This window comes from Phaethon lepturus, unplaced genomic scaffold, assembly GCF_000687285.1.
Source record: "Phaethon lepturus isolate BGI_N335 unplaced genomic scaffold, ASM68728v1 scaffold12009, whole genome shotgun sequence".
Classification (NCBI taxonomy): Eukaryota; Metazoa; Chordata; class Aves; order Phaethontiformes; family Phaethontidae; genus Phaethon; species Phaethon lepturus.
The window spans coordinates 25,737-41,750 of record NW_010564191.1 but is presented as its reverse complement, the minus strand read 5'-3'; the positions used below and the strand labels follow the sequence as shown (position 1 = coordinate 41,750).

Below are 16,014 nucleotides of genomic sequence, written 5' to 3'. Positions count from 1 at the left end.
CATCCAGCAATGGCTGCTTTTCACTAGTGGGTTATTCTGATTTGCCCACGTTCTGCTCTAATAAGTTGTCTTTGCTTTATTATTTAATGCTGACGATGAAATCTGAGTGAGGAAGATGATGTAGATTCATGGCTTTCTCCTTCCCCCCATCACCACAGCTATGGCTGCTTGGTCTCATCCTCTCCCTTCGTGGAAACAGAGAGGACGATGTAGCCCATGGTGAAGAATCTGGCCACTAAACTAAAAATGTGCATCTGTTAGCAATTAATTGAAGCCAAATTTAATTACAAATTAATGAAAAAAAATAGTACCACACTTAAAATTCAAGAAGCTTTAGTGCTGTTGCCTAAAAACCAAAGCAATCCAAACAAAATACTCCCCCCTCAAACATCTAAAAGCTTTATCTGTGAGAGAGTCTCGTTCAGGCTTACTTCTTGACGTTAAATAGAAACGTAGTTTTGATTAACTGTTTTCACATCCTTTTCGGTATCTTCTGAGGTTAAAGGTCATTGAGCGTTTAAGGCTAGTTCTTAACCAATTCTGTCAGCTGGGCATCTGGCCCCAAAATTTGATTCTGAGATTTGGTTGTGCATAAATATTCTGATCAACCGTACAAAATGAAAATTTGGAGGGTTAGGAAGGAATTGAGAAAGAACCCAAGTAATTTACAGACTAAATAATTTATGTAACCTCTTGGATATGTTAAAGGCAAGAGATTTGCTATTTTTCAGCTTCAGCCCCATTCTAGTTTTGCTGAATAACATCAGTGGGGTCCACAGATTGAGCCGGGAGCTTCTCGAGAAACTCTACCCATGGTCCTAACAGAGGTCTGAAAGTCTGGGTGGCATGAGGAGACACAGGGAAGGGTGGGACAAGCAGTAGTGTGGCTGCGAACACAACCCCCTTCGCCTCCAGCTGTGTCAGATAGCAGATGTGCATGCAGATAGTTTAGGGTTTTGTTTGGGCTGTGGTATCTATGAAGAAGGGGAAAATGCATTTGATTTCTAGGCAGTAAATTCTTTTGGAAAATATACCTAAGGTCTGTCACAGTAGGAACAAGGATTTCAACTGTAGTCTGAAATAACGTACTATAAAATCAGGGAGGGAGAATGTATTTCTAAATCAAAATATCAAAAAAGGGATTGGCAATACGAGTTCAAAACGAGCTATTCATTTCAACTGTATTTTAGCACGCAAGACAACCCCCAAATCCCAAACTATTGAACTGGTAGCAGCCATGAATATTTATCACTGTGTACTATATGTACATAATTACAGCAAGAGGAGAAAATATTTTTCTTTACAATTAATATTTGTAAACGTTTATGAAAGTACATAACAAATAAATAAGACAAACACATGGCCTAATTAAGATGAAAGGCATGACAGCCCTTGTGATCTGTTCTGAAAAATAAAGAACGTTAGAATAGTAAGACTTAATTATTTTTGTAAACATTTCAAATTATGCTCTATCTAGAAAACTTTAATTTATGAGATATATATTATAATATCTATAAGCATTTTTTACATTTGTACATTCCATGTAAAAGTATTGTTAATTTATTATTTATTATACTGTATACTGTCATATTATCACTTATTAGTATTTATTGTTCAGAAATTCGGAGTCATGTATTGTTTAATGGAAAATGGAAAAGCATTTCATATCTGCTTGCAATTTGTGTATTCTTGGGCTAGTAATAAAAATTCAACTTCTACAAATTGTTCATATAAAAATGTGTAATAATAAACAAAAATAATCAGTCTGTTTAACATTCCGGGCATTAATAATGCTATTTGATATAGAATTTACATTTGAAAAATAAAGCTAAATCCATGCTGGGTTGAAATCAAGGAAAGTATGGTAGTGGATGAGATGGAGGAACCAAAGCCCTCAGGTTTGTTCCTGAGGAGCTCGAAGACACCATGGTCTCTGAAGCCCTTGTTTCTCAAGGTGGATGTGTTTATGGTCATACCTTTTGTCTTTTCCTTGCTTTATTTCCCTGATATTTAGGGAGGCAACATAGCAGAGCACCATTCGGTACGTCTTCCTGTCCCAACCCTGCTTGCCTTCACTAGAAGGATGAGCTGCCCCTAATCTCACTTCACATGGTTCCCCTAACGGCTCCTGTTCTTCGCTATAAAATTTTGGTTGGTTTCTGATCAACTGGAGAAAACGTAGCCACCAGCAGTGGTGTGGCTGTTTTCTGTGTTTCACAGTTATCGATGATGATTTGTTGGGTCGTTGGTGCCTGTGCGGCCTCGGGTGGCACCCTGACTTGCTCTGCTGACTGCACAAGAACTGTGCTCAGAATAAAACCGTATTTGGGGTAAAAATCAGGGGGTTTAAGGTTCTGCTCTATGACATTAAACCTGCCAACTGAAATTTCAGGAAAAAGAAATGCTGTTACTGATACAGTGTAATTTGGGCCTTGGCAAGAGCAAAGCGGTCAATGCCTTGTTGGGTGGGACTTGATGCCTTTGACTGCTCAAGGTTTTAGTTCTAGATTGGTGCAAAACCACTTCTTCCAGCGTCACGCTTCCCTCCGGAAGGATGGATGAATGTTAATTCAGTCAGTGCCATCTAATGAACAGTCTTTTTTTAGTACCTGTATCCCCCCAAAAGGCTCATATTTGCAGCGATACCCAAATCTAACTGTTTTATCCCAATAGTGCGCCTGGCAAATGAGGAGTGCTCGTACCTCTTTTCCGGACTGCCAGACCTTCAATCATAAACTCATTGTACTGCGAATGTAGTTGTTCTGCCGCGGAGATTCATGACCTTGGATTTCATTTGCAGTGCAGGATCGTACCCTACGGTAAATCCTGCCTCTCCAGGGAGAGCTGGGTGTGGGTTACCTGGGCTGCGATGCAAGAGGTGGCCGTGGCCGTCAGTCCTTGGTGCTGGCAGAGCTTCTGCCAGACAGAAGGAATATTCCAGTACAAATCAGGTGCTGTTTTTAACTTGTTTTTTAACTTTTTTGTGCTGTAAGCCCGGTGAATTGGAAAGTTCAGCCTCCATATCCATAGAAACATAAATATGCCCTGTGTGGTCTCCCAGGGGGAAGGCAAAATGTGTTTTTAGTTAAGTTGCATGGGAGTTTAATTGAAAGATTTAGGGCAATGCTGTAAAAGAATAAATCATGGTTACGTGACACAAAGAAGATTTATAAAGCAAAATAAAAATACTTTAGCACCATTACTTTTATCATTTGCTTGATATAAATGGAAACCTGTACTAGTCATTTTGTCTGCTGGTAATGAAAAAAAGTAAAGGCTTTTATATTTTACTGAGTTTTCAGTCCTTTGGTGTAAAATAATCGGAAGGACAATAGCAAAGGTCAGAGTGTTCTCCAGACACATTGCGGCTCTCAACCTGCAAGCGCGCTCAGCTTCCCTCCCGTGAATATTTGTATGAATTAAGCACATGCTTAACTTAATTCACGTAAGTAGTTCCTCAGAAGTCGGAAGGACTATTAAGTGATTCAAGTTAAGCACAAGCTTAGCGTAAGACAAGGCTTGTGTGGATGGTGGCCCTGAGATTTGGCCAGCCTCCAAGGCAGTGATGCTACTTCATGTGTGATGGTCCTGCTCTATGGAAGAATGTCACTTGTAAGATAGAAAAAAAAAAAAAACACTTGGGGGGTATTTCGGAGAGCAGAGTTAGGGCAGTCGCATTCGAAATGTGACCTTCAACGCAGGTTTTGTGAGGATCTGCGCAATGTATTTCTTGAAGAGTGCTGTATGTTATGTGTTGATAGGTCTAGATAAAAATACCATAATAGCAGTTGAAAAGTGGGGGGGTTTGTGAGATGGTAGGTTAATGATGTAGCTGTTAATTTGAATTTAGCAGACGTTTTAAATATAGGTTTCTCTTACAGAGACAAAAGTTGCAATTTAAAGCTCTTTGGTGGTCTAAAAACAGCTTAATTCTCTAGTAGCATGGTAATAAGTACTAATCCAGCTTATACAGTGATTGTAGTATGTCATGTTTGTGAAAGATTGCCTAACTCTGCTTTCTCTGGGTTTTATGTTAATTTTTTTAAATTAAACATAAAACCTTATAACATCTTTATGCTGAGATAAACTGTTCAATTTAACTTGTGCTCAAGCAGCAGCTGTCAGGAATTATCACGTTTCGAGCGTTCTTGCCATCACCTTGTGTCTCTACCTCCCGGATACACTCCGTAGGATGATAAAGCTCACCTTGTTAGGATTTATTACTTAAATAATAACCCGAGGTAAAATGAAAGTTGGTGTCACACGGAATGGCAACTGACATAAATATATGTCGCATGTTACATTACAATAAACTTTTCTTTTTTCCTCTTGCAAATAGGTGTTAAGTGGAAATACACTCCAGCATATCCTCCGGTGCCCTGCATGAGTCCATTAGCCACGTCCATGGCCGCTCTGCGGGCATGTTCCTGGGGACTCGTGCTGTCAGGTGGTGTTTAAGCTTATAATGCCAGAAAAATGGGTTATCGCTGGTGGTTCGCAGCTCTTACGCCGGTAAAGAAACAACTATAAGAACATCTCGTATTTGTTGGGTTAAATTCTGGAAATGCTGTGAATGCAAGCGAAACAAGAAGGGTGTTTTCGAATAATATTACCAGTTAAGTGGTTTTGTTTGTTTGTTTTTTGGTAAGAAATGTAAGCAGTGTCGCTTCAGGCTCTAAATCTGAATTTTTAGTATTCACATCAGTTTTCTCTTGACACTGGTTTATTGATGGGCTGGGTGGTGATAAGTGATCTGCTTGTTAATTGAGTCTTATCCCTTCCCATTTACAGTGGAGAAAATTTGGGTCTACCTCTTGCAAGCTTTCCAAGTTTTCAGCCTTACTAGAAGCCAGCTTCCCACTCCCTCTAACGATGCTATTCAGTCCTCCAGTCGGTCTAAGCCGGTACTGCAAACATTATTTTCCTTTCCTGCGGCTATCACCGTCTTTTTTTCATATTCTTCTCCTAGTTATTCTGTTGTCTATCTGAGCGAGTTCAGATATTTAAGAGCTGCATGGTTTTGTCTAAGCTTTTAACTTTTGGATCTCATTTCTCAGGGTGCTTCCCGTTGCCCTTTTCCCACCAGTCCTCATGTTAACCTTGGCACCCCGACTGTCTTCTCTTTCCCCTTTTGCTTCTGCGTCTTGGTCTGTGCTGCTTCCCGTGTTTCAGTGCCAATGTGCCAATCTCTTCGTTCAAACACAGCCAAGTTCATAGATGCTGTCCTGCATCAATTCAGTTTTCTTCCTAACTCATCGCAGAAAGAGATTTTCTGAAAAATCAGGAAAGGAAAGCATAAACTATAATGCAATCCAGAAATAGCCAAAATTTTGCCAAGCAACTGTTTAATCTAACTTTTGTAATATTTGGGGTATGTTTTTTCCTGTTTGTATTTTCTTTGTCACTCAAGTGCTAAACTCGCAGCCGTCTGAGCGGGGGTTTTACGTCGCCCGTAGGAAGCTTTCCTGCCTCTGCTTTGAGCCTGGCACCCAGGTCGTTATGAGGTCCGGAGGTTATTACTCTTCATGACAAATAAGTGATGACTTAACGTAAAACTAGTTTTTCCTCTTAGTATGGCTCGTAATAAACCCAAGCTCGCATCTTAATTGGCATTCTGTTTGACAGTCCCTTTAGAACGATCAAATATTTGATGAACAAGGCAATAACATTCATCTCTTACTTTGGTAAGCCTTTCAGATTAGCATTGACTCAGGTTGATGAAGATGGATACAGGATCTGTTCTCTAGGAAGTGTTTGCTCTGTATATACAGATTATCGAAGAACGGTGTGTGGTAGCATAGGTGATAGTGATATATGTGGATGTTTGGGGGAGTTCACGAGTTTTAAGGTTGACAGCCGGAATCAGAAGTTTATAATATTATGTGATGTCAGTTTGACAGTACTCTTGAACACAAAATGCATGTAAAAATAGGAAGAGTGGGAATAAAATGGCGTAAAGAATGGGAAGAATAGGAATAAAAGTAGAAAAAAATAGGAGAAAGTTTAAGAATTAAACATTGCATAAATCAATTCTGAATCTGAACCACCAAAACGGCAGACAGCAAAAAAAAAAAAAAAAGCCAGAAACATGCTATGTTGAAGAGTAGTTTATTAAAGCTTACTGTTTTATGTGCAATAAATACCTATTCTCTTTTTTATCCCTTACGATGAGAAATGTGTAACACAAATGTTTACGGCTCTGCGAATCTCAAGGTTCAGGATTCAGTTGGCTCGAAAGCGCCGTTAGCCAGGGGACGAGGTGCTCGCATACTTGTGGTGAAACTGGTTACAGTCACGATTTCGTATTACGCATTTAAATACATTCATTTTCTGATAGCCTGGTAGGTTTTATGAGGCTAAGGTAGCAGCTTGTAGTGCTGTTTTGTGCCTGCTTTGTATAAATGAAGGATGTGTGCACTGTTGTAGACTGTGGAATAGCAGGAGTGCTATGGCAATACTGGGGTGCAAGGGTAGAAACAACATTTTGTTGTAGAGGATACCTAATACAGAGGTGAAAATGAAACAGAAAAAGGGTAAAAAGAAAAAACAGAAAAGCAGACCGTACTAGATAAGTGCACTGCATAAATCAAAAGGGTTTATGTCATAACACGAACATGTGCCATTCCTGCTCATATATTGAATTTCAGTAGTTGGTTGCATAAAGAAGTAAAGTGTAATGAAACTGGCAAGCAAAGTATTCCCTAGTCAGCCTTATCTTTGTTCCATTTGTCCTTCAGATACAGCTTTTCTTGCCTTTTTCAATAAAATCCATCCAGCTTTTTTTTATTTTGCATCTCTCTGTAACCGAGCTGGGAAGACCAATGAGATTCAGTGCTTTTCTAGTTGGGTTCTTAGCAGCTGCTTTTTAAGAGATCAAAACTTCGCATGCTGCTACACGGTATTAAGGCTTAGCTATTGATGTGTCCCTATAGGGGTTATGTTTTTCTTGGGGTGGGGAGCAGGGGCAGGGGTGACCCCTGCGAGCACGCTCACAGGCGGTAAACACTGCTCTCCTTGTTTTCCAGGATCCTCTTTGCAAGCTCCGTGCTTAACCTGGCTGAACTCGCCGCCCTCCGTCCTGACCTTGGCAAATTGAAAAAGGTCCTCTACTTCCACGAGAATCAATTGGCATATCCTGTCCAGAAATGCCAGGAAAGGGATTTTCAGTACGGGTACAACCAGATTCTTTCATGGTAGGTGTTTCCGCACCGCTCCACGTTACTTAAGGTGTCCTTCTGTCTACAACCTCGCAGCATCGTAAGCCTGAGGAGTCCTCCTCCGTATAAACCGTGACCCTGCAGCAAACCGAGGTACCAGCAGGGTCCCAAAGAGAGGTTGGTAAGAGTGCTGTGGCAGAATTAATCTGCTCTACAAACTCATCTCGATGAATTGTATAAAGTCACCGATGCTGTATTGGGCTACCGTGGCGTTCCTGTTGGTGGTGCGGATTTTGAGCCGTGTCTCGGCCGTAAGCGAGATGCTTTTTCAGGGATGCTCCACAAAGCTGCCGCTGATCAGCTGTTGCTTGGCCGTAGCTTTTACTGCATCCAAGTGAAATTATGTAGAGGGTTTTAGGGGAATAAACAGAAATTAAAATGTAATGCAGCACTTTCCTTGGGAAGAGAGGGCAGTAAACATACCAGATAAATCCTTGTATTTCTTTCATCTAGAATTCAGGAATTGTGCAGTGCTAAAATACCCAGACGTTTTAAAGGCTGCGGTCCTTTATTGTTGCTAAAAACAAATGTATTTCTCGAATCTGAGTTAATGAAAGAAGTTAATAACAGCAACACTGAAAGGCTTTGTGGTTAGGCACGGTACAGACCTAAGTGAAACAGCACAACGCAGTTGTTTTCAATGGAAATAAATTAATTTCCATTATCTTTCTCACCTATCTGTTAGTAGGAGAGTTATTAGGAATGGGGATTGACTCTTTTAAGGTACAAGTTAAGCTTCTCAATCTTTATAATAGAAGCCAGCTGATACTGAAATAGTGATCCGTGTATACTCTGACCATTCTGTAGCTGCTTCTGCCACTGCATTTGCAACATGTTTTACTTACTGGGCAGTAAAGATGGGAAAGTATAGTGAAAGGTCATTTGAGAACAGAAGCAGTGATTTTCAGATTTTGTAGCAAAAAGGTGTAGTTTTTGGCACTGGGGCAAGAAACATTTTTTGTATATATATTTTGCTTTATTATGGTAGTTATTTTTCACACATCTGTTGTAAGCTGACGTACATTTATCCTCAAAATAGGCGCTTTTTAAGATAATAAAAGATAATTTCCTTGCATTGGGGAAAAAAAAATTGAACACTTCTATAGGTACTCCATTCTGTCTCCTTCAGCCTCCGATAGCTTCTCCATGTAATTATATAATATTCATCTTCCCTTCTTGCTGCTGCAGAGACCCCAGCAGATAGAAGTCATCTCCTCTGTACTGCTTGTAACTATCTAGTGGTCATCTGTAAAGAAATGCCATCTTCCCATCTTCCAAATCTGTTAGAAATGCTAGAAATGTGAAAAATGCATCTTTCCAGTCTTGCACTGAGGTTTTGGAGATGCTTGAAATTGGAGCACTTTGAATCTTCAGGTTGGTGCTTTGAATCATTAAGAAAGAGAATTTTTTTCTCCCTAATGATTCTGTAGAGTTTATGTAATAAAATAATTTTTTTCAGTAATGACTGAGATTCCTTTTAGCTGCTCAGGCAGTGGGGGTGACAGGATCTTTCTAATTTGCTGGTGTTATGCAGAGCCTCTAGGAGAAAGTCGGGCAGCTAAGACCTCGTGCGCAAGAGAAGCAGAGACGATGGTGTTGGAGCTTTTGCTAGATGTCAGAGACCAGCAAAGAAATGTGCTGGGCTCCCGTGTTATCTCATGTCTTCTCTAACTCAGTGCAGAAAGAACAACGGGATCATTTGTACAAAAAAGAGGAGACTACAGGGGTAGAAGCCATAGGTGGGGAAAGGGGGGGGTTTCCAGAAAGTATTTTGGCTTCCACAGCCTGCTTGGGAAGGATTATTTCTCTCTCTAATGTTGGGGTTTGGTGTTTTGGTTTTTTTGTTTTGTTTTGGTTTGGTTTTTTTGCTTTTCCTGCTGCCTCTTGCTTTGGTGAGGAGTGTCAGGTCTCTCTTTTGACCAGACAGTGTGATGCAGTGAGGATGAATGACAGCCTCTCACCTCAAATATACTTCTCACCAGCCCGGTCACTTATGAACGTGTGTCCTCAATGCATTTTATGACCCATAGGTCTGTATTACAATATATAACATATTGAGAAAACCAACCGGCCATAAAGCATTTCTTACCTCCGTTAGCGTTGCGTGTTTGCCAGCGTAGCTACGATTGTGTCAGCACTTCCAGGATAAACTCTCAGATATTTCAGGTTTTTTAGATAGCTTCTCATTTTCTCTAGGCTGACTCTAAGTGGAGAAATAATACATTATCATTTAATTACATCTTAAAATTATTGATCTGGTTGATTTTAAAACACAGCAGCAAAGAGCAAAACATTGCATTAATATGCCAAATTTTTTCGAACTTTTTTCTGTACCGTGTGCTATGTATATTATATGTACATATTTAGTGAATATACTTTTAATCAGGATTATGTATGCATAGGTTAAAATAAAATTCTATTTCTCTGGTATCCCGCTACCTGACACACGTGGTCATTTGAAGGTAGGTTATCCAAAGGTAAGTTGTTCTTCAGTGCGAAGCATTATTTCTAAGGAATTTCCATTTTCTTCCAAGTTCAAATCTACAAAAGTCATATTACAATGGGCCTTATCTGTTTATAATGCTTTTAAGAGATAATGGGAGTAATATTATTCTTACCGTTTTATGAATAAAAAGTGATCCACAGATGGAATGGGATGTGCTCCTTTAGACTAATGATAATAAATTATTAGTTAGTTTAAGAAAGTTAAAAAATATATCAAAAGTATGGATAGACAAAAATCAAGACATTTCTAATTAAGGTACTTATGCTACTCCTAATTCACGTGAAAAGGCTGATTTTAATTAGCATTCCACTTGCGTTTTTTGTTTGTTTATGAGAATACGTATCCTATTTCCATTACATCTAAAATAGTTCTTTTCCTTCTGCAGCAGCAGTACATTCATTAATCTTAACCCCTTTTTACAGTTTGGTTGCTGATGTCGTGGTGTTCAACTCTGCTTTTAATATGGAATCGTTTCTTACATCCATTGGAAAATTTATGAAGCTGATTCCTGACCACAGACCTAAGGATTTGGAAAAAATAATCAGACCGAAGTGCCAAGTTCTTTATTTTCCAGTCAGGTTTCCTGATGTGAGCAGGTCAGTACATTTTCCACGTCATAAATTGCCTCTAGCCTGTCAAAACTTTCTATTTATGGTGACGTTCTAACTAATCAGCTAAAGCATCGTTAATGAAAGAGTTTGATAATATGCAAAAATCCCCTAATTGATAAATGTGTTTCAATAATCAGAGGCTATTCAAGCAGCGCCTGACCTGCTAAGCCTGTCCTTCGTGCACGTCGTGCAAGCGTGCATCATTCAGGATGAGCAATTTCCCGCTTGTTTTAGTGATTTCCCACTTGTTTTAGTCTTTAAGGAGCTGTCTGCTCCTCAGCTCCGTGTGTATTTGCACAGGGGAGGTCAAGGAGGAGGAAGAAAGCTAGAGAACGGGGAAAGTGATAAGCCTGTAGTCAGGAAGCTGTGTTTCCCTCGGTGTGTTGCAGTGGGGTTTTATTCCCTCCTCCCTCCCCTACCTCTTCTTTTATTGCTTTCCAGGTAGGCAAAAAGCATCCCAGCAGCCGGGAGCAGACTTGCAGATGTTGGCGTTAGCTGCAGCCATAGCTGCTCTTCAGTCTTCCTCGGTTACTCTGAAGGACGTTTTTTATTACCCTCCTTTCAGAGCCCGTCTTGAAATTAGCGGTGGGTTATGTGGCTCAAAGGGAACATTCGCTAGATCCTTCTCACTTTTGATTAAACCTGGCACAATTGTTTTTCCTGTTATAAGGGACTCTCCTCCCACCAAACAGGAACTTTGCTTCAATGGGACCAGTACTAAATAGAGTAGGATTCTGCAATTTGATTATACTCTTAAAACCAACACGATGCTGGGTACATTTTTTTGCGGAAATAAGGATGGAAGGCACCATAATGACTCTGGAAGAGTCCGACTTTTGATCTGATAATAAGTTCTGGCTGCACTTGAGAACTTTGTCCCTGACCAGCTTATACTTACAGTTATTTCAAAGACTAAATATACATTTGTGGTAGGTTGGGGTAGAGGGATTTATAGGACGGGAGCTGAGGTCGTGCACTCTACTGATGTTCACGCTGCAAGGTTTGCATTTCAGTATCTTGGAAAACTTTATATTCTAAAGCACTGATGCAAATAATTTAAAAATCAACGTCTAAAGTTAAGTTTTTCAACCTATGTTTTTGGCAAGTGAGTTAAAATCCTTGGATGTTAATTAGGGACTTGGCTTCCTGGATGGCAGTGGAGATCGGTACCTGTACGTCTTTGAGAATCTAATATTGCTTCTTAGAGACCATGTTTTTTAAGAGTGAGGGAATGCTGTGAGTGCTTAGCATATTTGATATCGAGCCTTTTTAAAAGGGTCTCGTGGTTTTTGGCACACCTTTAGGAAGTCATGTGGCCCAAGCCTAGTTTTGGAGATGAAGTTGTGATAAACCTGTCTCATATACTAAATCAGCTTTTTTGGACTTGTCAGCCCTGGCAGATAAGGTCGAATGAGACCTGACAAATTAGTCCGAAGTCATACGCGCATTGATCGTTTGTCCAAAGCAAAAGGTGATTAGGTGGGTAAAATCAGTAGTCTACTACCCAGACTGGTCAAGTGGGAAGATCCCATCTTACCATGCGTTCTTCTTCATGTTCTGCTCTTGTATTGGATCTCATCTCGCAAAGCAGGACACGTTTCACGTTTTTGTTGTGGTTGTTGCACTTGAAATTATACCCAAAAAGCTATTTTCCAGCAGTGATGGACAAAATTAAGATGTTAATAAACAACTGTGTGACTCTACAGCTTTCCTAGCGGAGTAGTTATAAACACAGATTAGTATCAGCTCTAGTACTTCTAATAGATATTTATTCAACAACTAACTCTAGATGTAAGTTCTGGGTTTGGTTTCTTTTTTTTTTTTTTTTTTAAGAGAAAGCCAAATATCATCACAGACAAAAAAAGCAGAAGAAAGGACTGCTTCTGCATAACTCTGAAGTTCTTAAGTTCTTTGGGTTTTGACCTTCAGCTGCAGCCAATATTTACTATTTCTTTACAAGATCATGTTTTAAATAATGTTGAATGCACCTGTGGCAATTGAATGCTGCTTTTTTTTAATTTTGACTGTACTAGTATAGTAACTGGATGGAGGTTGAGGAGAAAAAGGTTAAGAAAAATTGTGGCCAACCTAAAATTAATAAAGCAAGCTCTTAGCCCAGAGTGTTTTTCAAGTTATTTTTCAAATGGTAATTTGCTTTATCCAGACCAAACTCATACAGTGTAAGTAAGTGATTATTTGCGTGACTGACAATCATTTCAGTGCCTGCAGTCTTTTTAAAATGCATAATTTTGCTGAGATGTTGGGAAAATATTTAAAAATTCTGAAGGCAAAATAACCAGGGTGATTTTTTTTTTTTCTGTACTTTGACCTCTTTTATTTTGCATGTGAATGTCTCAGGGTGTGTTTGTGTCTTAAATGTAATCTTCATTTGGATTTGGGAGAGAGTTGATCTGAGAAATCATCCTCATGCATCTGATGGTGACCTTTTTAAGATTATCTTAGATTAATATTGCAATTGTAGAGCAAAATAAAATATATCTGACCCTTGATCAAAACCAGTCTAATAAAGGAACGTGTCACATGTGTTAATCCTGTAACGTATCTACCTTTTAATGTAATTACTGTAGATGATGGGTACACAAGCTAGCACAAGCAGCATAGTAAATGATCACTTAAGAGTGAAGGTACAATGATTAAGGATACCCTAGGAAATACTTGTGAATACTATTAGAGGTACCTTGATGTGTAATGTGTATTGAAATATTTCAGACTGGCGTCCTAATCACTACTTTTCTACTTGTGAGAGGAAGTTATCGAAGCTTGTTAGTAAGAAGAATCTTTATAAAAAATATTGTCACAAGGGCATGTATTGGTGTTTATGTGGTCCTTATCTGACAATGACAAGAGATGAAAGGATTTGAGGGTTTAGTAGAATAAGACATTTACTGACCTAATCCTCCTGTTTTCTGGTTCTGACGATGACTGGCTGCCGTAGTGCAGCCTGTGGTGCCACAGCTACTCCGGGCATACTCATCCTCTGTAACTTTTGACTTTGAGTTCTCCTCTTCATACATTCTGATGAAGGATACTATGTAGAAATACATATCTGAGTACTTCTAAGCTTGGAGACAAAAAGCCCGTCCAAGTTAAGGCTGTCCTTTCGTAGTGCGTAGGTATTGCAAGGGGTGTGGGTAGACCAGTAGCTCATCTTATGTGCCATATGTGCTGTGTATCAGACTGGGGGTTTATAACACAGTGAATTAAATACATTGTAATTCACACTTATATTGCCATTGGCTTAATTTCGGTATATTTTTCTATTGTAATGTAAATAAAATCCTAAATGTGTGGGGTTTTTTTTTTCCCCCTGTACAATCAATAGACTCTATTTTGATATAATCTGTTTCCACTTTTGCACTGGAAAACTATGGTCCAGGAAGAAAATCTCCTTTTTACTGATGTTGTCATTGGTACTTGCTTCTCCATGTACCAGCAGACCCTGCTGGAATGCCTCTGGAAGGGCTTCGTTGATATTTTGTATGAATTCTCTCGGCCCATCTGCGTCCTTACTGTCTGTGGCAGGCAGCAAGGCAGGGTCACATTAGGTACTCCTTGGAATTCATTTCAGTGAAAATCGTAGTACAGATTTTTGTTATTATTACTATTCCTCTGCTTGTAGTATATCTTTATTATTACCACGATGTGGTAGAAAAGGAAGATGTTTTTATAAGCAAGAATGAAGTAACCTTCCTAAGAGCTCAGAATGCACATTGGGCTAAGGTGGAATAATATAAAAGAAACATGAGAGGATGACGATTACAGCAGAACATAAAAATAGCTTTGTTTAAGTGGAACTTGTTAGCGAGTATCTTGTACTATATGCCTTACACATTTTGAAGTAGAATTAAATCTTTAATTCTGTTAGACTGTTGTTTCTTCATTTGCTTTTATAACTTAGTTCAGTTAACAGGACAATTTCATCCATTTGATTTTGTATTTTTTTAGTTATAGTGTAAGAGAGGCAGAATTTGCCAACTTACAGAGTACTTTAGGGCCAATCAGGGGAGTTCCTGACTAAAACAGAAGTTTTTAAAAGACGCTGACAGTATCTCTTGTACAGAAACGTGACTGTCATGTGTTGGGCGAGCCTGTTTTGGGGAAATTAAAAAATTACATTACCTGGACCAGGCTCGCAGGGCTGAACTTCAGACCTTTGTTTAGATAACTAAGAGGCTTCTTCTTCCTCTGTAACCCTGACAGTATACAGTAGCTTTGGTGGGCTGGAAAAATGCCGATGTCAACAAGCAAGGAGAGACTTGAATCCACAAGAGCCCAAAGCTATAGATGGGCACTGGGGACGTGTCTCTGTTGCACAGAGAGATGCTCAGCAGCGGTACCCAAGTGAACTGTCTTGCGTATGGGAAGCAGTACACCTTAGAAGAGCAGTTTTTGGCTAATTAGCCTTCCAGTGAAATAGCATATATTAGCTTAGGTGGAGTACTATGCTAATGATAGTGATTCTGGTACTGAGGCTACCTACTGCCTTTGGTGGCTCAGGCGTCTCCATGGCATGCCGTGCTCTCTCTGGTAGGCACAGCCTCCCTGCCACCACGCTTTATGGGTAGTTAGCATAATTAGAAAATGCCAATAGACGGCTCCTACCTTGGGGCTTGCTGCTGAAGAACTGGGTGATGGAAATTACTCCTCTGAATGTCTTTCCTCCTCACCTGCCACAAGCAGGTTTTGAGGGTTGGTGGTGATATGCTAAGAGTTACGCAATAAGCATGAGGGATGCTCTCAAGATCTGGGACACAGCACCTATTAGGAGGAAAGTGCAGCACTGGCTTAAAAAGGGCATAAAACGGAGTCTTCCAATTCTGGAGCCTTTGGCAGCGGGTCGGTTACCTCCTGCATCTCGGGACTAAGTGCTACCTGCAGGGAGCTGCACCTACAGCAAGGGGTTGGGTGGTTGAATGAAGGGTGCCTCAAGCATCCGTATTGAGTGGTGCGTTCTTACACGGTGCTTCCTCCACATGTGCATCGTGTGCCGCTGAGGAGGTTGGGGGGTGATGTGGGAGTTTCCGTTCTCGCTCTGGATTGCAGAGGTGTGGCAGTTGCCCTAGCCTGGTCTTCCAGGCAGAACATGCCAGTTTTATCCCCAAAATATTTATCCCCAAAACTCTCCAGCAGCAGCAGGCTGAGAGTGCCCTCCTAGAGGAGAGCCTGGCTCAACAGTCTGCTGGGATGTATTCATTTTGCAAAACTTTCTAAAAAGTAATTTCTTTTTATCTATTGAGGGACAAAAATACTTCTACTGACTCTCTTTTATCTGTTGTATAGGTATTCCACTAAACGCTATCATAATAACCATTTCGTCTCACAATAGCTCACAAGGATACTTAAGCAGAATTCTCTGTGCAACCTAGTTTTTTATTATGTTGGGTACTGCTCATGTTGCATACAACACATTCCCATAAAACTTGCATTTTGTATTTACAGAGAAATTTCTCTGGAGAGTTAAGGTCTTGTAAAACATTCTTGTTCTACAGCATGAACGAATTATTATACTCTGGGGCATTAAAAGTGAAGTGTACTGAAGAAAAGAATTTTTTCATTAAAATGCAGTTTATATTGATAAAACAGATTACTAGCATTTGATGAAATGTGAAACTTGGATCTACCCATATCGCTAAATCGCCAGTAGGTTTATTTTGGCAAG

General features: G+C 39.8%; 1 protein-coding gene across 1 annotated transcript; it reads left to right on the top strand.

Annotated features, from left to right (window-relative positions):
- Positions 1-1,861: 1,861 nt before the first annotated feature.
- Positions 1,862-14,710, top strand: GTDC1 (glycosyltransferase-like domain containing 1; the record flags this gene model as incomplete). The annotated part of the gene is made up of 8 exons (XM_010294793.1): positions 1,862-1,898; positions 4,340-4,447; positions 4,792-4,904; positions 6,214-6,341; positions 7,026-7,193; positions 10,146-10,319; positions 10,780-10,919; positions 14,556-14,710. Coding segments are annotated over exons 1-8 (1,023 nt in total), but the record flags the coding sequence as incomplete, so codon positions are not given.
- Between the last annotated feature and the right edge of the window lie 1,304 nt (positions 14,711-16,014).